Genomic DNA, 22,972 nt, shown 5'->3' with positions numbered 1-22,972 from the left:
TTAGAAAATATTTGTTAACGGAAGACAAATTTGACCTCTCAAATCAACAATAAAATTTCAAGGTCAAGAAGAGTTTCTCTTGGAGCTAAATATCTAATATCATTCCTTAAATGTAAACTAATCCCTAAAACTATCTTCCTCTGGCAGTTCATTCATTGCTTGGTTGTCATTATAAAATCTGCTCCGACATCATTTAAATGAGTTGGTTAACCCTTCCAACATCATTTATATGAGTTGTTTGACCTTTTGGACATCATTAAGATTTGAATGAGTTGATTGACCTTTCTGTCATCATTAGAATGAGCTGGATGACCTTTCTGACATCACCTGAATGAGTTGATTGACCTTTTCAACTAACTGCGCACATTCTGGTTTTTGCCTCTCAATCTCAGCTTGTAGTGTTTTAATTTCCTTCTCCATCTAAAAATAAATAGTATTAATTAATACCATCATACTAAAACACAAAATAACAAGAGGCCCAGAGGCCACATCGCTCACCTGAGCACTCTGGCTAGGAAAAAGCAGAAATCAGTTGAGTCTTGAAAAGTTTTGATATAAAAGTGGTTCGAAGTGGGGGGGGGGGGGGGTTAATTTGAACTTGAATCTATACTTCAAAGGGATGCTTTTGAATTAATATGACAAATAATGGCTATGCTGTTCTTAGGAAGACAATTTTTATTGATATATCATTTGTATTCCTTTGTATAACTATGATCCCCTGTTATGGCCCCTCTATTCTCTTGGGGGGGTCATGATTTAAACAAAATTTGAATCTACATTACCTGAGGATGCTTGCATTTATATATGACTAATTATTGCTTTGCTGTTCTTCAGAGGAAGATTTTAAAAGGCTTGCTTTTTCCTATGTATTCCTATGTAAAACTTTGATCGCCCATTGTGGCCCCACCCTACCCCTGGGGGGTCATCATTTAAACAAACTTGAATCTACACTTCCTGAGGATGCACCCATTAAAAAAAAACCAATCATGGCTTTGCTGTTCTTAAGAAAAAGATTTTTACAAATTTTTCCTATGTATTCCTATGTAAAACTTTGATCGCCCATTGTGGCCCCACCCTACCCCCGGGGGTCATGATTTGAACAAACTTGAACCTGCACTACTTGAGGATGCTTCCATGTAAATATGACCAATCATGGCTTTGTTGTTCTTGTGAAAAAGATTTTTACAGATTTTTCCTATGTATTCTTATTTAAAATTTGGATCGCCCATTGTGGCTCCACCCTACCCCGGGGGGTCATGATTGGTACAAACTTGAATCTACACTACCTGAGGATGCTTCCATATAAATATAACCATTCATGGCTTTGCTGTACTTGAGAAGAAGATTTTTAAACAATTTTCCTATATATTCCTATGTAAAACTTTGATCGCCCATTGTGGCCCCACCCTACCCCCGGTGGTCATGATTTGAACAAAATTGAATCTACACTATCTGAGGATGCTTCCATATAAATATGACCAATCATGGCTTTGCTGTTCTTGAGAAGAAGATTTTTAAAGAGTTTTCCTATATATTCCTATGTAAAACTTTGATCGCCCATTGTGGCCCCACCCTACCCCCGGGGGTCATGATTTGATCAAACTTGAATCTACACTACCTGAGGATGCTTCCATATAAGTTTCATATTTTCAAGCACAGTGGTTCTTGAGAAGAAGATTTTTAAATGATGCCATTAATTTTTCATGAATTCATGATTATCTCCCCTTGAAAGAAGGCGTGGCCCTTCATTTGTACAAACTTGAACCCCCTTCACCCAAGGATACTCTGTGCCAAGTTTGGTTGAAATTGGCCCAGTTGTTCTGGAGAAGATGAAATTGTGAAAAGTTTACAACGACAACGACAACAACGCCGACGACGACAGACAACGGACAAATTTTGATCAGAAAAGCTCACTTGAGCCTTCAGCTCAGGTGAGCTAAAAATCATTAATAATAGTTAACAAGAAGCCAGGCCCATAGGCCTTGACAGTCATAAGAGTATCATGACTTTCTCTTGATTTGATCAACTCAGCTCCAACTGAACACAGGGGGTCATGAATTTCACAGTTTTGGTAAAAGACTCATTGCTTATTAGAACCATGCCAATAGTTTTGACTGTTTGATGTGCTGAGTAAAGAAGAATTTTGAAGATTGCATTAATTTTGCTGGTTTAGCCACATCCCTTAGGCCCCAGGGAGATGAATTCATGAAATTTTCCTTTGTTCCCTTTACTGAAAGAGAGCAAAACTGGTTGAAATTGATTTTATATCAAAAAATATTCTTCTAAAGGGACACAACCCTTACCTCCCTCACTTCTTCTTTCACCTCCATTATTTCAGACTCTGAGACGGTCCCCTCTTCATCATCAAGCCAGGAAGATAGCTGTTTGTGCTGTTTTTGTAACTTCCTGTTTCACAAAAGAAAGTATAAACAATAAGAAGACCTAAACCTAAGACAAAGTGTTGAATCTTTGCTTTAGATAAGATTTTCAAGTTTCTGAAAAATAAATTCTTTCACTATTCATCTCATATCTCCATATTAAATTTGATGTTTTGTCTCACCTGAGCTTTCTCTTTTGTTGTTCAAAACTTTTCAGCTGATTTCTTATCCTGACTATTTGTTCACTCAAAGGGATAGTTTGTTGATCATTTACCCTGCTTGGGGCCTCTGGAATGCCTGCAGTACTATCTATAGTCTGTATCATTGATCTGACAGCTAGTGATGTAGAGTCAACTGTTCTTGGGGTACTTAAAGGGGAAACATCACTTTGAAATGTTGGAAGAACATAATCTGGATGGGAAAGAAAATGATCTGGAGTTAAGAGCTGGAATTCCCCTCCAGCTCTAGGCCGTATAGATTGAACGTGATCCAATTGAACATGGTGTTGTGTTACTTCAGCAGCAGAAGACAGCACAGATATATGTTCCTGATAAATGTGGGTGTTTTCCTGAATGTATGGAAGACTACCCACTCCATGTATGTCTAGTGGAGGGATCTGGCTGTTGTCACATGGAGGTACAATTGATAAATCTTCAGGTCCAGGCAGGTCTGAGGTAGGTACAAATAGACTAGCATGGGCTTGGACATGGGCAGGATGACTAGATTTTCCCTCCTCTGACATCACACGGACAGAATGAATATGTTTCCTTTCCTCTAACATTTTAGAGGCAGGATGACTAAGTTTGCTCTCTACATGTGGATTACCATCAGAAAGTGACCTGTCACAAAAGTTTAAAATAATCAATAGTACTTTAAAATGTACATTTACTTTACTTTTTATAAAATCACATATCTTTATGGTTAATGACAATTGGGATTTCAGTATCTTCATTACTGGGGAATTACTAATTTAATTTTTGTTGTGTTCATGGTATGAAGAGACTCATAAATTCCATGTAAATGACCCCCATGAAATTCAGTGATTTTACAGTACAACTTTTAAATGTACTATCATTGTTCATCGGGTACCAATACTCATGGATTTACTTTCCACAAATGATAACTTTGTCAACATATTGATTCATTGAATCCTCTGTATAAACAAAATATTACATGCCCAGGATTAAATAAAATTTTGATAGCCCACAAACATCAACCTTCACGAATTAAAATGATCGCACAGTAAGTGATCTGGCAAATCACTAAATTTAATTAACATACAAAATAATTACAACATTTAATTTTCAAATAAGACTTCACATTCATCAAGTATGAGAAAGGGTTCCAGTAAACAAGGCTCTATCTGTATTACCTTTCCTCAGAAAATAGGCCAGCTCTTTTAAGAGATTCTTCTAGGAATGAAGGATGCCGGGGTTTTCTTCTTCCTGGTAATCTGAACATCAGAACATTATCAGAATCAACTTAATCAGAACACGTCAATGTAATCAGAACATGTCGACATAACCAAAACATGACAATGTAATCAGAATTCATCAACATAACCAAAACATGACAATGTAATCATAACTCATCATACAGGGATGGGGTAATTGAAAAAAGTAATTGTAATTGACCGTAATTAATTACATTTTTTTGAAGTAATTGGAAGTTATTTGTAATTGAACATTTTTTCAATTACTTGTAATTGTAATTTAATTAATTACACTGAAAAAATACCATGTAATTTCAATTACTTTTTCAATTACATTCAATTACTTTATATAACACACATTCATGATATATTGTCACCACTACCTCCCCATTTTACTGTCTTTTATTTTACTGTAAAACATATTCTCAATCCTTCAATTATACAAAATCTTAAGTTAATATTTACGAGCAAATAAATGATGGACTTCATAATAATAAAATAGTTTCTTTCTAATCATTATGCAAAAATGATTTTTTTATTTTATGTTAAACTTTATCAAAATTTTGTACCACCCTTCTTAGGCCAACTTTTCAGTCATGAAACACACATTTATTATATTTAAATCTTTGTTGTTGGTCAATAATAAAGAAAAAGATTGTGTGTGTCATTAATTAAGTTCTCTCGTGTTGGAAAGAGATATAATTGCCCTCCAAATCACAGCTGTAAATTGCAATCAAAACAAATCAAACCCTCTAAAGAGGTATTCATTCCATGATTTAGAAGACAAAGCCAATGGAGATAATTAATTCAATTAAAAATGCCCCACTAGCTTTAGAAAAGAAAATCTTTCAATTTGATAATTATTTTAACATCTAAAGAGATTTTTAATGAATAAATTTTGTATCTGAAAAAGTTATGTTCTGTACAAGTATTATTTTTGAAGTAAAAATGTTCACCATAAATATCAATTTAGGATGTTCAGGTTACTTTCAAAGGAAATATTTAATTAGAGAGGTTACAGTTAACAACTCATTTTACTCCATTTTTACTCCATTAAAATACCCACTTTTAATCAAATATCATAAGCCATGCAATTTATGTACATGTAGGTTTTGCGAATCAAACTGATCTCGGATAGATCTTTAACGTTTAGTAAATAAAAATTATAAATTAAACCACAAAATACACAATGCCTATATAGCTTATTATTTCTTGCATTGGCTGAGCTTATATACAGATAAATGATGTTCTGTATATTCATTGACAAGGATTATAAAAATTTTCAAAAAAATTAAAAATGTAATTTGTAATTTAATTAATTACTTTTTCAAAGTAATTGTAATTTAATTGATTACACATCTTAGAAAGCCTGTAGTTTAATTGAAGAAAAAGTCAAAGTAATTGTAATTTAATTAATTACTTTTTAAAGTAATTGACCCCATCCCTGCAGTCATCAATATATTCAGAACTCTTAATATATTCAGAACATGTCAAACCTTCCTAACATATTCTACCTTTGATTTTCAAAACCTATGAATAGAGGCGAAAACCTCTTTACGAGATGTAAAACTCACCTTACAGATAAAGATCTACACATAGCTACAGATGTACACTGGAAATCTAATTCAGAGATATTAAAAAAAAAAAACTTCAAACAAATCTTAACTAAGGTGCCTTTACTTGTAAAAACCTACCTAAAAGATGAGGGGCAAAAACCTACCTGACAGTCTTAACAGGTGTAAAAATTTATCTAAGGGATGAAAACCTCCATAACAGATGTTTAAATCAGCTGTAAAGCAGATGTCTAAATCAGCTGTAAAATGTTCCTCATTCTGGGGCAACAAATCCTGCTTTTTTTTCAAACCTAACCTTTAGAGATAAGAAACCTACCGTACAGATGAGACAGTCTGTTCATTGTCTGGTAGTCTCTGTGGGGACCTGGACTCCAGTGGAAAGTTTGGAAAGGGTTTACACATGACTTCCTGTTTTTGTAAGTCCTTAGGTTTTAATTTTGGAATATAGTCTACATTTTTCTTCTCAAATTGCAGTAAGTCCTGCTTTTTCCTGTTAGAGTGATCTCCCCTTGTGTTCCTTTTGGCTGTGATGTATCGCCAGTGTAACGCACAACGCTGGACTAACTGATGTTTGGCAAAGGCATCCTAACAAACATTAACAGACATTAATACGTGTAATCACACATAATAAAGAACGTAATCTATAAGTAAGGCAAAGGTGTCGTAACATATATCAACAAGCATAAACACAAGTAATCAAACTTAACATAACAAAGCTCACCTCAGCCAATGTAATCTACAACTGATTACAAGTGCACATCTAGCAAATAGTTGCATCTGAAGCAAAATGTGCAGACATATGCAATTCCACAATAAATGTACATGTCTTACCTAGTGCAAATTCAGTTCAGCTTGGGCTGATGGTTATTTGAGAATACTTAGTATCGCGATTACCTAGAGATTATCTACCCTACTGCCTCTCTTTTCCTAGAGTTGAGGAGGCTCTTAATCTTAGGAGACTTCAGGGACATAAGATTGCTTATATTTTGACAATCGAATGATTCGAATAATTAGTTTGCAGAAAGTAAAGTGTATTGCCGAGGGTTAGAATGAAAGGTAGTAAGCATTCCATTCTTCATCATCCATTGAAGTAAGCTGTACGGTTACTTGGGGATGGACCTGCTTGATAAAACTTGACGGCTCATCAGGGAAATATAGAACAGGTGCAGCATCCTAAGACACGACAGGAAATAAGCAGTTCTAGATGTACCAACCATGCAAGATTGGTCCTGGAAATAATAATATACTGTATATGTACTTAAAAAAGCGGGCTTCATATTTTAGCAGCTTTGGTGTGGACACGATGCACTGTTTCGTGAATACCGCTAAGAAATCATTTATAAATACAAAACACGGCATAGACATGTGTAGCCCTAATTCATGATTGCGCCAAAAACTCCATACCCAGTGATTGCGCTAAATTTTGAATACGCCAATTTATGTACATATACAGTATTGGAATGGAGTGAAATAAAAGTGACAAGTAATTTTAATACTTCTCTCTTAATAATTTATCAAATCAATTCACAATCATCATGTTTGATAGACAGAAGAAAAGCCTTGTTGAAGAAAAGATCATCTCATGTTTATCCTCTCATCTGACTGATGTTACAATTCTAACCTTGGCATTTTGCTGGGCTGCAATTTTAGCTCTCATATTTGACAGGTCTGTTGCCACGGCGATCCACTGAGTGACACCCTGACGTATTTGTCTAGTGCGTCGTCTCTCCAAAGCCTGAGTGATTCGCTCTTTCTTTCTCTTCCTGTCTGCAGTGTAGCCAAACCACACGACCAGAATCTGTAAATATGTAAATACTGGTGTCAATACCTTACTGTGCTCAGTAAGATTAAGTTTGTGGCCTGAAATAAAGACATTTTCCAATTTATCCGAAATTTTGAACCTACATTCAAACATATTATACTGAATCTCTCAAAAGTAAAAATCAAGACTGAATGACCTTGTTGACCCTGTGGGCTATGCAATTTTATGTCGAATTTAGTCTACATAAAGTTAAGCTACACTGATAATGGAGAAAAATTACACACATTTGTAAAACCTGTCTATCCATTGTCTATCTGAGACTTTATGATATACATGTACCTTCTTTTGGAGAACCAAACTCCAATGCCACAAAGCGATGTCAGTTTTCTGGTTCTCCTCTTGTCTTAACTGGTACCTCCATTTCCAAAGTGACAGGAAATTACTCATTAATCTGATGTTGTGAAACCACACACACTGTTTCATTAGAAGCTGAAAAAAACCCACATACACTGTTTCATTAGAAGTTGAAAAAAAAATCAAGACAATCATAGATTTCCTGAAAAAATAAAAATGTGATTTATGTGACCACTAGAAGTTTTTAAATAAAAAAAATTCACTATCTTGTTATTTTCTTACATTTTTCTTCACTGCAGTAACTGTGAACTCTTTCCATTGGAACAGCGCCCTCTGTTGGATCACAGTATCATGATGATTGACAGCTTGTTCATGTTTGAACTTTTGTAAGATTCTTTCATCTCGTGCTTTTTGCCATTGCCAGAAATATCTTTGCAACTTGTCTGTTAAAAAAAAAGTTTGTTTGGTAAGAAAGCTATCACTTTAATTCAAATCATTTTCAGAGTTCCTTTACATTGTATGTAGTTGCAATTGTAACTCAATATTATGACTAAATTATATAGATAATCATCCCAGTTTCTGTAATTTTGGTCGTAAAAGTTGGCTAGATATAATTTCATCAGTCTATATAATATGTCTTACTTCTGTCTAGGGCCTGTTTTGTGGATTCCACCCATTGTCTGGTCTCAGATTTCTTGTAAGCATGAATAGCAGCATATCTATGCCAAGTCAACAACAGCTAAAAATAGTAATTCAACAATAAATAAGAATATAGGCATGCGTTTTAGCATGCTGTTGCAAGGTGCAATGAACAAAGGACTTTTTGGTGCTCAAAATATCTACATATTATTCTTTGTAAGATAACAATTCTCTGATAAAATCAATGAAAACATCCTTCTCAGCTTGAACTTTTGAACTCAAAATACAGACAGATTGTGGGTTACCTTGTGTAGGAGTTGTCTATTGTAGTGGATAATGGCAGCTTTATCCTCCTGTCTGTCTCTCAGATTCTCCTGAACATTGTCTCTCCAAGTCTTAAAAGCCCACCTACATTGTCAAAGAAAAGAGGCTACACTGACAAGATCCTCATGACTTATGTTCCAACGGTTTTACAAAGAAGGTCAAAAACATGTACAACTTTAAAGAATGAAAGCCCTCATATGCTATCAATGATGTGATATTTTGTACCTTTTGCAAACATTGCACTTATGTCTGTATCTCTCCTCAGCCAGAATCTGGAATTGTCTCCCTTGAATTCTCTGTGCATTCCAAGCACTCACAACTTTTTTACACAACTTCATTTGATAAAATTTGGTGGCTCTCAGCCATTGTGACTTCTCTTGTTTAATTTCTTTTGTGTACTGAAAGTGGTTAAAAAGACGATTATGGAATTTCATCTAAAAACATGAGGAAATTCTGTTTTACAAAATATCTTAAAACTTCTCTCACCTCAATCCATGTTTGTAGAACTCTTTTCAGTGAGGATTTGTAATGATGAGTCACTGCTTTTGTTTCTAATGTTTCCCTGTGAAGTTAGGACAATTATTGAACAACCAAAACAAACGAAGCAGTATGTCAATTAATTCTTTAAAAGTATGATTAAAAAGAACAACTCATTATAGGAGAGGATATTGCGTACATTTTTCTTAGATCCCTGACGTACTGTACCCAGGCTAGCAGGTGCTTCCTACATATAGAGGAATGGTAATGATTCTCAGCCAGGCTCTGAAAGTCAATCCCAATTGTCAAAACACAAAACACATTGCTCATCATTATCCTTACAAAATATTCTACACAAAAATGTAATGCCAGTTCAGTATACTGTATACAGGATTATTTTTGCCCTTTCACAATTGCAAACAATTTTGCCCCATTTTAAATTTGCCCAGTCAGAGTTCTGTATAAGAAATCATACTGTGTTCTTTGAATTCACCTTGTTTTAAATTCACTCACCTGTGAGAAAGGTGAAAGGAGCGAAAATAAAACCGGGGCAAAAATTTCCCTGTATACAATATGACTTCCATTAATTTCTTACTTCATATTTGGAAGTCATGAGAACTTTTTACTAAGAGAATGTTTATATAGAGAATTAGTAAACCTCTTTGTCCCTTTCCTGCAGACAAGACTGTAGTCGGCTTCTCCATCTGGACAGGAAATGTTTCCTCATACTATCTTCATGATGTAAAACAGCCTGCGTAATAATAATGACAGATAATTCAGGGATTCTGTATCCTGTCTCCAGAAATCAGCATATCCACCATCTAATTACCCATTTATCCCCATCCCCCTTCACAATAAACTGTCATATAGTGTTTCAGTAGTCAATAAATAATGAGATAGTATTGAACAGTTCAAAGAAAACATCCCCAAAGTCCAAAGTTTATAATTACCATTCTCCAGTTCATTCTGAATTCTCTGTGTTCTTCATAGGAATTATACCACTGGTAGAAGAAACGGGCAATCAAATTCTCTCTGAATAAAAAGGGGGGAAAATTAGACCTGTTTAAACACGGGCGGTAACATACTATGCTTGATTTTGTGTGATCACTATGAGTTTGTATATAATGTGATCATGTAAAATCTGTGCTTAAAAAGTTCTATCTGTGTTAATTAGATTTTTCTTGTGTATATCAATAAATTTAAGTTTCATTATATTTTTGTATTTAATATTTTACTTAAATAATCAATACCTTCTAAAACTTGTATATTTTTCCTGATTTTCCCTCTTAATTTTCTCCATTTCTACATAAATCCTCCACTGGAAGACAAATCTTGGCATGGAGTGAACGAAAAAGAAAGCATCTGCCTGTACTTTCTGTGTCTACAAATCACATTATATACACAGAATAGAAAAAATAATAAACTGTACATTTTGTCTTTTTGTACATATTGTTGTTAGCGACAATATGCACCTAACTTTATTACATATATTGTATTTATTGGCATATATTGCCATTGGCTGCAAAATTATACAATCATGTACATATTGTCACTGGTGACAATATGTGCCTACCCTCACTGCATATATTGTCACCCCACAATTAGAGCTTTCAGTAATATTGATTATGATGAAGAAGACATAAAAAATCATACATGTATTTACAGTTTTCATGAGATGGCATGTTCACTAAAGACAAACCAATACTTTTCTGTATATGCACAATTGTCTTTTGAAACTCCAATGAAGTGGCTACAATGAAATTCTAGATTTTCAAGTACAATTGGAAGTGAAAAGGGTGAATCGTGCAAATTGCACAATGAAATAAATTCATAGAAAAGATCAAAACTCTTTTTTTCTCTCTCCTTTCTCTAAGTCTCTTTCTCCAAGTCTCTATCTCTCTTTCTGTCTCTCTCTCTCTCTCAGAGAGAGATTTAATATTCTTCTAAATAATATAAATAAGGATGAAATGTACAAATGTTTGCAATACACAGCATCTCTGACAACAATATGTGCTGAAGTGCAAGGTACATTTTGTCATCCAGAGAAAACATGCTTATTTCGGCACATATTGTTACCAGCGTCAATATGAACTGATGGATGTCAATATGTGCAGTGAGGGTCGGTACATATTGTCACCTGTGACAATATGTAAGGGTGACAGTATGTACCGTCAAAGGTGGATCCAGTAAAAGTGTGGAACTGGTTTTGTTTTGTATCTCTTGCTTCTGCACCCCACTTCTTTGATGATCAAGAATTGATTTTTTGATGGTTTTCAAAGAATAATTACTTTTAATAGACATATAATAATGATAATGAAGATTAATTTTTTGGTTCTATCATTTGATACTTACTTTTCTTTGCTCTCTATATCTGGTATACAACACCAAAGCATTCCAGCATTTTCTTTTGAGGACACTCCTACAGAAAGTTCACCAGATTATTGTGAAATAAACAAGCTGTGTTTGTGAAACACTATGCCCCCGATGGTAACACAATTCTGGAGTGGGACATAAACTAAAGTGCAATAGTTATGGCCAATGTTAAAGTTTTTCAAATGTAGGTCAAAGGTCACAGTTGAGGTCACATGATCAAAAATTTCTGTACCAATGGAAAGGTCTTGTCATAATGAACACTCATGTCAAATATTAAAGCCTTACCCTTGACAGTGCAATAGTTATGGGCTAGATTAAAGTTGACAAAAGACAGACAGACAGACAATGAAAAAAACAATATACCCTGGGATCTTTTGATCCAGGGGCATAAATAAAAATCTTGAAAACTTCAGCTGTTTTCCATTTTTATTACAATCATGATTTGTTTAGACTGTCAAACAACTTAATGATAGTGAACATGTGTCTGTTTGGTAAGATAACTTACTGATAATGAGCGTCTGTTTGGTAAGATGACTTACTGATAATGAGCGTCTGTTTGGTAAGATGACTTACTGATTACTTACTGAAAATGAGCATGTGTCTGTTTGGTAAGATAATTTACTGATAATGAGTGTGTGCCTGTTTGGAAAGATAACTTACTGATAACTTACTGATAATGAGTGTGTGCCTGTTTGGTAAGATGACTTACTGATAATGAGCGTGTGCCTGTTTGGTAAGATAACTTACTGATAATGAGTGTCTGTTTGGTAAGATAACTTACTGATAATGAGTGTGTGCCTGTTTGGAAAGATAACTTACTGATAATGAGTGTGTGTGTGTTTGGTAAGATGACTAACTAATAATGTGTGTCTGTCTGTTTGGTAAGATGACTTACTGATAATGAGCGTGTGTCTGTTTGGTAAGATGACTTACTGATAACTTACTGATAATGAGTGTGTGTCTGTTTGGTAAGATGACTTACTGATAATGAGCGTGTGAATGTTTGGTGAGATAACTTACTGATAATGAGCGTCTGTTTGGTAAGATGACTTACTGATAATGAGTGTGTGCCTGTTTGGTAAGATAACTTACTGATAATGAGTGTCTGTTTGGTAAGATAACTTACTGATAATGAGTGTGTGCCTGTTTGGAAAGATAACTTACTGATTAATGAGTGTGTGTGTGTTTGGTAAGATGACTTACTGATAATGAGTGTGTGTCTGTTTGGTAAGATGACTTACTGAAAATGAGCGTGTGCCTGTTTATTAAGATAATTAACTGATAATGAGTGTGTGCCTGTTTGGAAAGATAACTTACTGATAACTTACTGATAATGAGTGTGTGCCTGTTTGGTAAGATGACTTACTGATAATGAGCGTGTGCCTGTTTGGTAAGATAACTTACTGATAATGAGTGTCTGTTTGGTAAGATAACTTACTGATAATGAGTGTGTGCCTGTTTGGAAAGATAACTTACTGATAATGAGTGTGTGTGTGTGTTTGGTAAGATGACTTACTAATAATGTGTGTCTGTCTGTTTGGTAAGATGACTTACTGATAATGAGCGTGTGTCTGTTTGGTAAGATGACTTACTGATAACTTACTGATAATGAGTGTGTGCTTGTTTGGTAAGATGACTTACTGATAATGAGCGTCTGTTTGGCAAGATGACTTACTGATAATGAGTGTGTGCCTGTTTGGTAAGATGACTTACTGATAATGAGCGTGTGCCTGTTTGGTAAGATAACTTACTGATAATGAGCGTGTGTCTGTTTGGTAAGATGACTTACTGATAATGAGTGTGTGCCTGTTTGGTATGATGACTTACTGATTACTTACTGATAATGAGTGTGTGCCTGTTTGGTAAAATAACTTACTGATAATGAGTGTGTGCCTGTTTGGTAAGATAACTTACTGATAATGAGCATGTGCCTGTTTGGTAAGATAACTTACTGATAATGAGTGTGTGTCTGTTTGGTAAGATAACTTACTGATAATGAGTGTCTGTTTGGTAAGATAACTTACTGATAATGAGTGTGTGCCTGTTTGGAAAGATAACTTACTGATAATGAGTGTGTGTGTGTTTGGTAAGATGACTAACTAATAATGTGTGTCTGTCTGTTTGGTAAGATGACTTACTGATAATGAGCGTGTGTCTGTTTGGTAAGATGACTTACTGATAACTTACTGATAATGAGTGTGTGTCTGTTTGGTAAGATGACTTACTGATAATGAGCGTGTGAATGTTTGGTGAGATAACTTACTGATAATGAGCGTCTGTTTGGTAAGATGACTTACTGATAATGAGTGTGTGCCTGTTTGGTAAGATAACTTACTGATAATGAGTGTCTGTTTGGTAAGATAACTTACTGATAATGAGTGTGTGCCTGTTTGGAAAGATAACTTACTGATTAATGAGTGTGTGTGTGTTTGGTAAGATGACTTACTGATAATGAGTGTGTGTCTGTTTGGTAAGATGACTTACTGAAAATGAGCGTGTGCCTGTTTATTAAGATAATTAACTGATAATGAGTGTGTGCCTGTTTGGAAAGATAACTTACTGATAACTTACTGATAATGAGTGTGTGCCTGTTTGGTAAGATGACTTACTGATAATGAGCGTGTGCCTGTTTGGTAAGATAACTTACTGATAATGAGTGTCTGTTTGGTAAGATAACTTACTGATAATGAGTGTGTGCCTGTTTGGAAAGATAACTTACTGATAATGAGTGTGTGTGTGTGTTTGGTAAGATGACTTACTAATAATGTGTGTCTGTCTGTTTGGTAAGATGACTTACTGATAATGAGCGTGTGTCTGTTTGGTAAGATGACTTACTGATAACTTACTGATAATGAGTGTGTGCTTGTTTGGTAAGATGACTTACTGATAATGAGCGTCTGTTTGGCAAGATGACTTACTGATAATGAGTGTGTGCCTGTTTGGTAAGATGACTTACTGATAATGAGCGTGTGCCTGTTTGGTAAGATAACTTACTGATAATGAGCGTGTGTCTGTTTGGTAAGATGACTTACTGATAATGAGTGTGTGCCTGTTTGGTATGATGACTTACTGATTACTTACTGATAATGAGTGTGTGCCTGTTTGGTAAAATAACTTACTGATAATGAGTGTGTGCCTGTTTGGTAAGATAACTTACTGATAATGAGCATGTGCCTGTTTGGTAAGATAACTTACTGATAATGAGTGTGTGTCTGTTTGGTAAGATAACTTACTGATAATGAGTGTGTGTCTGTTTGGTAAGATAACTTACTGATAATGAGCATCTGTTTGGTAAGATGACTTACTGATAATGAGCGTCTGTTTGGTAAGATGACTTACTGATAATGAGCATGTGCCTGTTTGTCAAGATGACTTACTGATAATGTGTGTGTGCCTGTTTGGTAAGATGGCTTATCTGTAGCTCTTCATTGTTCTCACATTTCTGTAGCCAGATCTGCCAGTGTCGGTTCAAAAGCTGCAAAGGACATTACAATACTAATATAAAAGTACATGTACCTGCAGATTTACTCATTAAATTTAATTACAGAAAAAAAGATATTAATTTTGACACAAGATTTAAACTAAAATATGTCATCTAGAATGAAGGTTCAAAAGTAAAAAAGAAGCATACATAAAATTCAAATAAAATATGATACAGTTGTAGTGAAAATTATATTATAAGAGGCTAAAAAGAATTACTGACTGATAGAAATATACACTATAAAAGTGACTTACTGTTTTAAAGTAATGTTGAATGGCTAACTCATTTCTCATCTCTTTAACCCTTAGCTGCACCACATTGAGTCTAAAAGCATTAAATCCCAACAGCTGCAAGAAAATGTTCAGAAATTTGAAGACAGCACTTTAAACTTTCTTGATACTTTACTTTAAAATATATGAGAAAGATAAATTACAGTCTTGTCATGGACTTGTAAGTTTCAAACTTTGCTGACATTTATATTTTAACTTACACGTAGAGAGTACAGAAGAGGACAAATTTTATTTTATGGTTAATACTTTCTGAACAAGTAACAATTTCTTAATAATATTTCAAAACTGTGTGTATACTAAAAAGCTAGCAACTGTACAATTCAGTTTTTCCTCTTACTTCAAGACCAAAGAAATATTTTTTCCACTTAATTGTCATTTTTTTTACTTTTAAATTATTATCACTTACTGATATTTAAGTATTAATTTTTAAATACAAAAGACATGTACCATCAATTTTTTCCTGTAATGAATCTCTGCTTTATACATCTTCTCTCTCTTGTTTTCTTGTATCATCATGTCTAAAAACAGTGGTCAAGGTAACATTTACAGATAAGGATATTTACATGAGGGTCTCAAAAGTGTTTGTCAGAAGTTGGGATTTTAAATTTTCAGATGGTTCATCAAACATTCATGTTACCTCAATAAAAAGCATACCTTTATTTGCACTGAGCCCTATCAGATTCTCAAAACAGTTTTAAACCAGAAGTCTTTGTCAAGACTGTAGCTCTACTGGTTTGTACTTATAACAAAGGAAGAGAAAAGTAGCACTTGGACTTGAAACTTTGCAACAGCAGTAATTAAATAATAATCCTTGTTTTACTCTCTTTTTGTTGCAAGATGAATTGCAATCAGACTAAAACTGTAGGAAGAGAAGCCTTTTAAGAGAATTTTAGAGAAATTTTGATTCTAGTTACCATGGCAACATCATTCATCAAAATCAAAAAAAAAGAAGACTATTATGTATCTCAGTGTAGTCTACTTGCATGCCATGTTATATTAAAATCAGACCAAACTGTAGGCAAAGTAATATTTTGTTTGTTTGTTGTTTAACGTCCCTCTCAAGAATTTTTCACTCATATTGAGACGCCACCACTTGCCGGTGGAGAGCTGCAAATTTTGACCTATGCTCGGCACTCAGGGCTATGAGCAGTAAGAGGTGTTTTTCATGCCAGCACCTACTGCAACATGGGACCTTGGTTTATACGGTCTCATCCGAAGGACCAGTCTCCATGTCCCACAATGGGATTCGAACCCGCGACGTAAGGATCAACTCCTTACTCTGCAACTCCAGAGCAAAAGTTCTACCACTGCGCCATGCAGGTGACAAGTAATGTTTTGAAAGTATGTCAAAGAAATTTCAGCTTTTTTGTAACCATGGCAACACTTCACCAAAATCAAAAAATGGATATACAGAATTATGTACCTCAGTATAATCTACTTGTGTGCCAAATTATATTAAAATCAGACCAAAACTGTAGGAGGAGTAGAGTTTCGAAAGTATTTCACAGAAATTTCTATTTTTAGTAACCATGGCAACACCGTTCATCGAAATCAAAAACCAATACACAGAATTATGTATCTTTGTGTAGGCTACTTGTGTGCCAATTTATATTGAAATCAGACCAAACCTGTAGGAGAAGTAGCATTTTGAAAGTATTTCACAGAAATTTCTATTTTTAGTAACCATGGCAACACCATTCATTGAAATCAAAAACCAATACATAGAATTATGTACCTTTGTGTAGTCTACTTATGTGCCAATTTATACTGAAATCAGACCAAAACTGTAGGAGGAGTAGCATTTTGAAAGTATTTCACAGAAATTTCTATTTTTAGTAACCATGGCAACACCGTTCATCGAAATCAAAAACTGATAAAGAGAATTATGAATCTTAGTGTAGTGTACTTGTGTGCCAAGTTATATTGAAATCAGACCAAAACTGTAGGAGGAGTAGAATTTTGAAAAATTGTTTACATACAGACGGACAGACAGACAGACGGACAACTAACTATCGCATAAGCTCTTCTGGTCTCTGATCAGTAGAGCTAAAAACACTGTAAACCCTATCATATTAGCCAAGCATTTTAAATAAGTTTAGTGTTCATGCTATAAACCCTATCATACAATGTATTAACCAAACATTATTACATGTACCACACAATAGTTTAAGTGCAAAAAAATGAATAGCACAAAGACATCATTCCAGACACAGACAGATAATAAGGATACAATGTTTCCAGATCTGGAAGAAACGCCTCCTCTGGAATCTTGCTGCCAGGACCTCGATGTGATGTTGGTGAGATTTGATGGACTGTTGGAGCTGGTACTGCTTCATCCAGGTATAAAATGTCTGATATCTCAAGCTCTGGCCATAGTATTTATCTGCATAATCTATAAAACAGAGTTTTCTTATTAAAGCTTCAGTCAGGTATAAAACTTCATGTATCTCAAGCTATGGACATAGTATATACACATATGCATAATTTATAAAACAATGGATTCTTATTAAAGCTCAGAAACTCCATTTATGAACAAACAAGCCTGTGATACATGTAATTAAGCAAGATTCTTTTCTGGCTTGTTTCTTAAATATCATTACCTTTCTGTCTTTTCCTGTCTCGTTTCTGCAGCCAATACCGAGTCCAAGCAAGAAAGCATTTCCTCTTCACTGTCTGTTGGTAGTGCCGGAGCGACAGAGCATGTCTATGGTAAATTTGGCGTTTGTTCTTAAGTTTGTCTGACCATATCAACCAGTGCTGATAAAAGATATGCATGTAATTTATTATGGCTGAATAAATACATTCAAACCATTACATCCCATTTAAAATTTCTAAATAGCACATTTTTTTTAGTTTTAAATTCTAAGCATGGACTTGACGTTAGAGGCAAACTTTATAGTAAATTGTATTAAATATGAAGATAACCAACAGTAATCAATCTCAAAAGTCCATTAAAATAATACAAAGCAGCAGAGAAAACACGGTCCTCCAAAACATCAGAGGTGGATAGGGTGCCATGGAGGAGTAAGCATCCCCTGTTGACTGGTCACACCCACCTTGTGCTCTATGTCATGATTGGGCAAACAAAAAAATCCACAGACAAAAATTAAGTGGGAAAATAGTGGCCTTACAATATTTATGAAAAATGTCAGTCAACATTTAACTTAGCGAAAGACTGTATTTGCTGACAAGGTCATTGTATCGACCATAGAATATGCAAAATGTTGACTTTAAACCAGACATGTTGATATCCTTGTATCATCATTTTATTTGTTAATAGATTGCTTGGTTTTAGAAATTGTTCATATTTAGAGCATGTTGTCCCATCCACATCTAAAGTGATGGTAAAGTTATGGATTGACAAACAAATTTAATACAGTACACTCTTACTTCTTTAGTCTCCATGAAAAAAAAAATATCTGAATTACATGTGTATTTGTTCATTGCAAATTGGAACAGTTTTCTAAGGACTTTGGTATGACAAACATTTTAATATAAAAAGAAAAACTGACCATAATAATTACCTGTACCTGATGCTCTAATACGTACCTGTGCCTGAATTCTGTACGCCCAGAACTGTAAAGCTACTACTTCCATTTCCTGTCTCTCCTGCTGGAGTCTGTACTGCTCCTTCCATTTAATCCACACAAACCTATCAACAGAAAAAATACTAACCTATCAATAGAAATATACACTCTAGCCAATTAATAGAAATATACCCACTAACCTATCAATAGAAATACACACACTACCTATCAATAGAAATATACACACTAACCTATCAATAGAAATATACACATTAACCTATCAATAGAAATATACACACCAACGTATCAATAGAAATAGACACACTAACCTATCAATAGAAATATACACACTAACCTATCAATAGAAATATACACACTAACCTATCAACAGAAATATACACACCAACCTATCAATATAAATATACACACTAATCTATCAATAGATATATACACATTAACCTATCAATAGAAATATACACACTAACCGATCAATAGAAATATACATACTAACCTATTAATAGAAATAGACACACTAACCTTTCAATAGAAATATACACAATAACCTATCAATAGAAATATACAACTGTCCACACTAACCTGTGATTAGAAATATACACACTAACCTATTAATAGAAATATACACAATAACCTATCAATAGAAATATACACATTAACCTATCTATAGAAATATACATACTAACCTATCAATAGAAATATACACACTAACCTATCAATAGAAATATACACATTAATCTATCAACAGAAATATACACACTAACCTATCAATAGAAATATACACATTAATATATCAATAGAAATATACACATTAACTTATCAATAGAAATACACATACTAACCTATCAATAGAAATATACACACTAACCTATAAACAGAAATATAGACATTAATCTATCAACAGAAATACACACACTAACTTAATTTTACAACAGATGTTTTTTTTTTTTTCTGTATTCTATCTATTTTTAGATACTAGTCCACTGAGGACCACAATACTTTTACAGGTGCTTTACCTGGTTAACACCTGGTGATAATGACTGTCTGCCTCTGATTTAATTTTCTTTTTTCCTCTCTGCATATTAACAAAGTTCTTCCAATGTTTAAGACTCCTGCACAGAATAGCTTTGTTACCTGCAATCAAATAAAAAAAATGCAAAAAAAAGAAAAAAAAAAAGAAAAAGAATGAAATACAAGAAAAAATTCAATTAAGGGGAATTTCTACAGTATAATTACTGCATGATCTTTAAAAAATTCCAATTTGCAATTAATAGTACACCACATACTAATGGCTGTGGCCAGCTCCAGTTTTTCTGCAGTAGCCTTCTGATAGAGAACATATAGTCTCCAAGCTTCAAACACTTTACTCCAAACCACATATCTAAAACCAGAACATTTGAAAACATGAAAAATATAAAACATTCCATATAATTCAAGAAATTAGCAAAAATTCAATTGTCATTTTTTTCACAAAGAAAAGTCAATGTATAAATTGACAGATATATAAATATTGACAAAACTATGCAGAGTATACAAATGAGATTTCAGCACAATAAATTACCGGGTACTTTACATTTTTTTCTTTCTGATGACATTTGACCTCTGACCTTGTGCTATATTTACCTGTGATGACATTCTGCTCGCACCATTAACCTCCATTCTTTTCTGACCTCCCACCACATTCCATGCCACTCCCTGTATACCTGTCTCATCAGATGGGTCTCATAATGTCGCCTGTTAATACAAACCTCATCAACAAACATACTTAACTTTCTTATAAAAGGTAAATCTTTAAATCTACCTGTTCGGGTACCAGTGGCTGAATTCAAGCTTTATTACATATAAAAAGCAAAAGCTGAAACTTTTACTGTATAAAATACACTGACCTTGCCACAGATGGAAGCACTCTTCCAAAAGTTTTATTTTTCCAAAGTTTGGAAAATTTTCTTGCTAAATGCCTGTAAATATTTCATAAATGCTGTATAAATATTATCTTTATATAATAACAGTTTATGATGTATTAACAAATTTTACACAAAGATTATGATGGGGTACAAAATTTGTAAAAGTTAATGAATTTATCTTTAGCAATATTTTTTGGGGAAGGGGAGTAGGTGAGGTGGTGTTAAAAAAAAAGGTTTCAACTTAATTTTTAAATAATAGATCAGTCAAGCTAATTCTACAAAATCTGTACACCCTGACCTAAGTAACCCAGACCTTAACCATAACAAATGCTCAATTTCTTCATCTAATCCCCCCCCCCCCCCCAACACATACCCTAACCTGGTGTTATTATAACCAAAAAGTGAATGATTTTTCTGGTTGATAAAGTGCTAAAGTATAACATTACTGTAAAATTTCCACTGTGTTTACTCAGGGACTTACTTTCAATTAGGTGTAACCCCCCCCCCCCCCCCCCCCTTTTAAACATAGGATGTCATAAAATATATCATTACAAAAGTTACTTAGAGATTTTTAATGTATTCCCTGCTTCTGTTGTTCATTTTCTGATTTTCAGAAGCAGCTTTAACTCTTACAATTAAAATGATTAGTATAAAATTCAAGATCTGAGTGTGACCTCCAGTATGCTTATAGAGCTGTTAGAATCTCTTATTTTAATCTATACAAAACCATTTCATAAATTTCTATATATTTCATCCAAAACAATTATCTGTTCCTAACATCTTTTAAGGAAACTTCTGGATTTTTGGAAAACAAACAAAATACAATGTTTATATCTGTGTGATATAGATGAATTCAAGATGACCGACCAAACTTTGATAATAATTTTTTCATTTTTCTAAATTGTTTTTGGAAAAAATATTTTAGGTGATGCACAGAAGTTTACCTAATCCTTAGTTCCTTTAACCGTCCTCCTCTGTTCCATGTATAGTCCGCCCGGTAGTTTTTTATCTGTACCCCACTCTTTTTCCCTCGAGGGACCCCTTTCCTGGACTGTTGTTTGTCTGCTTTCTGTGCAACTTTCTCTGGTACGGGGTGACTGGGTTTGTCCGCTTTTTGCGCGACTCTCTCCTGTACGGGGTGGATCTCCAGCGTTGTCGTTTTCATCAGGTCAGGTTTCATCGTTGGCTTCGAAAGATTTTCTTTCTCCCTTCTTTTCTGTCTTTTGGAAAGCACTGGGATTTTTGAGGTATTTGTTTCTTTATCATCATTAATATTCTTAGAAGATCTGTAAATTAAAAAGTTACATATAACAATGGAACCTAACAACCCTTGCATTCAAGTTTCTATTTTTCATAACTTTCAAACCATAAAGAATCATTAAAGATAAGAGAAACAACAAAACTGTAAAAGGGCAGGGTCTAGTAAGGATAAAATCTAGTCCCTTATTTGACAACAATATGATTTTTAAATGACTTGAAGACCCATTTTTTCCTGTACAGTTACCAAAGGAAAGGAAGTGGTCTTGAAGGGGTGGATAAAAGTTACAACTGTAACTGTATAAGGGTTTCTGAGGGTACAAGTGCACTCTCCCCACTGTAGCTGTAGCCTTAGCCTCAAAATCGAAGAAATTGTTATTGTATCTGTTTTCTGTTGATTGAACACGTGTTGACAACTGACAGACACATCAACATTTAAGAAAATAATTACTGTAGGGGATAGAACCAAGAAAATAAAATAAATTCTTAAGAGTCCAGAAATAGGTGCTGAAGTGGGTGGGGGTATTTTACACAAGATGAAAGCTTTTGTCCCTTGTAGAGTTTATGTATATAGGTGTGGTATGTTTTTTTTTTTACACATGGTTTTTTCTTGTCTGAAAGTGTCAGAATCTTTATTGTAACAACTTTTTAAGTGTGTTTAAAGTAGATTCAAAATTCTATTAATTTATTTTACATTTAACAATCCGGAAAACAAGCCCCTAGGATTTTTTTGAAGCAACAGTTGAATACTGTTGAAAGAAAATAACTTAAAATACATACACTTCTTTGTTATCTCCTGGACTAGAATGACGACCTGAGTATGGACTGAAGCTATCACTGACAAGTCCCTCTTCAGCACGATTAAGTAACCGCATTCGCTCTGCATGAACAGCCAAGTGTTCGTTTAAATCTTGTAAAATTTCTGTCTTTGATGGCGAGTTTTGAGAAATAGCTGGTTTCTGAACATCGACAGATACAGTTTTTCTCTGCAGAGATGATACTGTGAGGGGAAAATCTTGTTTTCTTTCATCCATTTCTTAAATTACCTCTTTTAAACAAGTTTCAACGGTACAAATTTTGCCCGCCATGTTTGTAAACAAAGAAAAATGTTAACTCGACAGCAAAGTATTTCGTGGGAATATAGACAATTCAAACCTGACTTTATTCCATGAAACTACAAATATT

At 34.2% G+C, this 22,972-nt stretch overlaps 1 protein-coding gene across 1 annotated transcript; it reads right to left on the bottom strand.

The window, feature by feature from the left end:
* On the bottom strand, positions 1-22,879 carry LOC133194279 (protein SFI1 homolog). Its single transcript, XM_061330270.1, has 29 exons — positions 22,568-22,879; positions 21,475-21,816; positions 20,513-20,584; positions 20,250-20,360; positions 19,913-20,007; positions 19,643-19,760; positions 18,634-18,736; positions 17,685-17,841; positions 17,315-17,476; positions 15,532-15,602; positions 15,049-15,141; positions 14,691-14,788; positions 11,293-11,359; positions 10,191-10,321; positions 9,891-9,972; positions 9,599-9,691; positions 9,140-9,225; positions 8,950-9,025; positions 8,689-8,861; positions 8,445-8,547; positions 8,143-8,239; positions 7,783-7,943; positions 7,486-7,635; positions 7,006-7,182; positions 5,701-5,969; positions 3,751-3,831; positions 2,561-3,184; positions 2,304-2,406; positions 1-420 (listed from the first exon to the last, which is right to left on the bottom strand). Exons 1-29 carry the CDS (start codon positions 22,819-22,821, stop codon positions 295-297), a joined length of 4,275 nt encoding a protein of 1,424 aa, XP_061186254.1. The 5' UTR covers positions 22,822-22,879; the 3' UTR covers positions 1-294.
* Between the last annotated feature and the right edge of the window lie 93 nt (positions 22,880-22,972).

Source organism: Saccostrea echinata, unplaced genomic scaffold (genome assembly GCF_033153115.1).
Source record: "Saccostrea echinata isolate AGI-Se365-2 ecotype Australia unplaced genomic scaffold, CSIRO_AGI_Sech_v1 ptg000001l, whole genome shotgun sequence".
Classification (NCBI taxonomy): Eukaryota; Metazoa; Mollusca; class Bivalvia; order Ostreida; family Ostreidae; genus Saccostrea; species Saccostrea echinata.
Note: the sequence above shows the minus strand (reverse complement) of the source record. Positions and strands in the feature narration are given on the sequence as shown.

What these genes read in the sequence shown, in the direction of transcription:
- LOC133194279 (XM_061330270.1), bottom strand. Translation starts at nt 22,821, where the DNA reads ATGGATGAAAGAAAACAAGATTTTCCCCTCACAGTATCATCTCTGCAG. An exon ending in CGTACAGAATTCAGGCACAG is followed by an intron (nt 17,842 to 18,633) that starts GTACGTATTAGA and finishes ATCTTTTATCAG; the next exon opens with CACTGGTTGATATGGTCAGA. An exon ending in TTCAACATTACTTTAAAACA is followed by an intron (nt 14,789 to 15,048) that starts GTAAGTCACTTT and finishes TGTCCTTTGCAG; the next exon opens with CTTTTGAACCGACACTGGCA.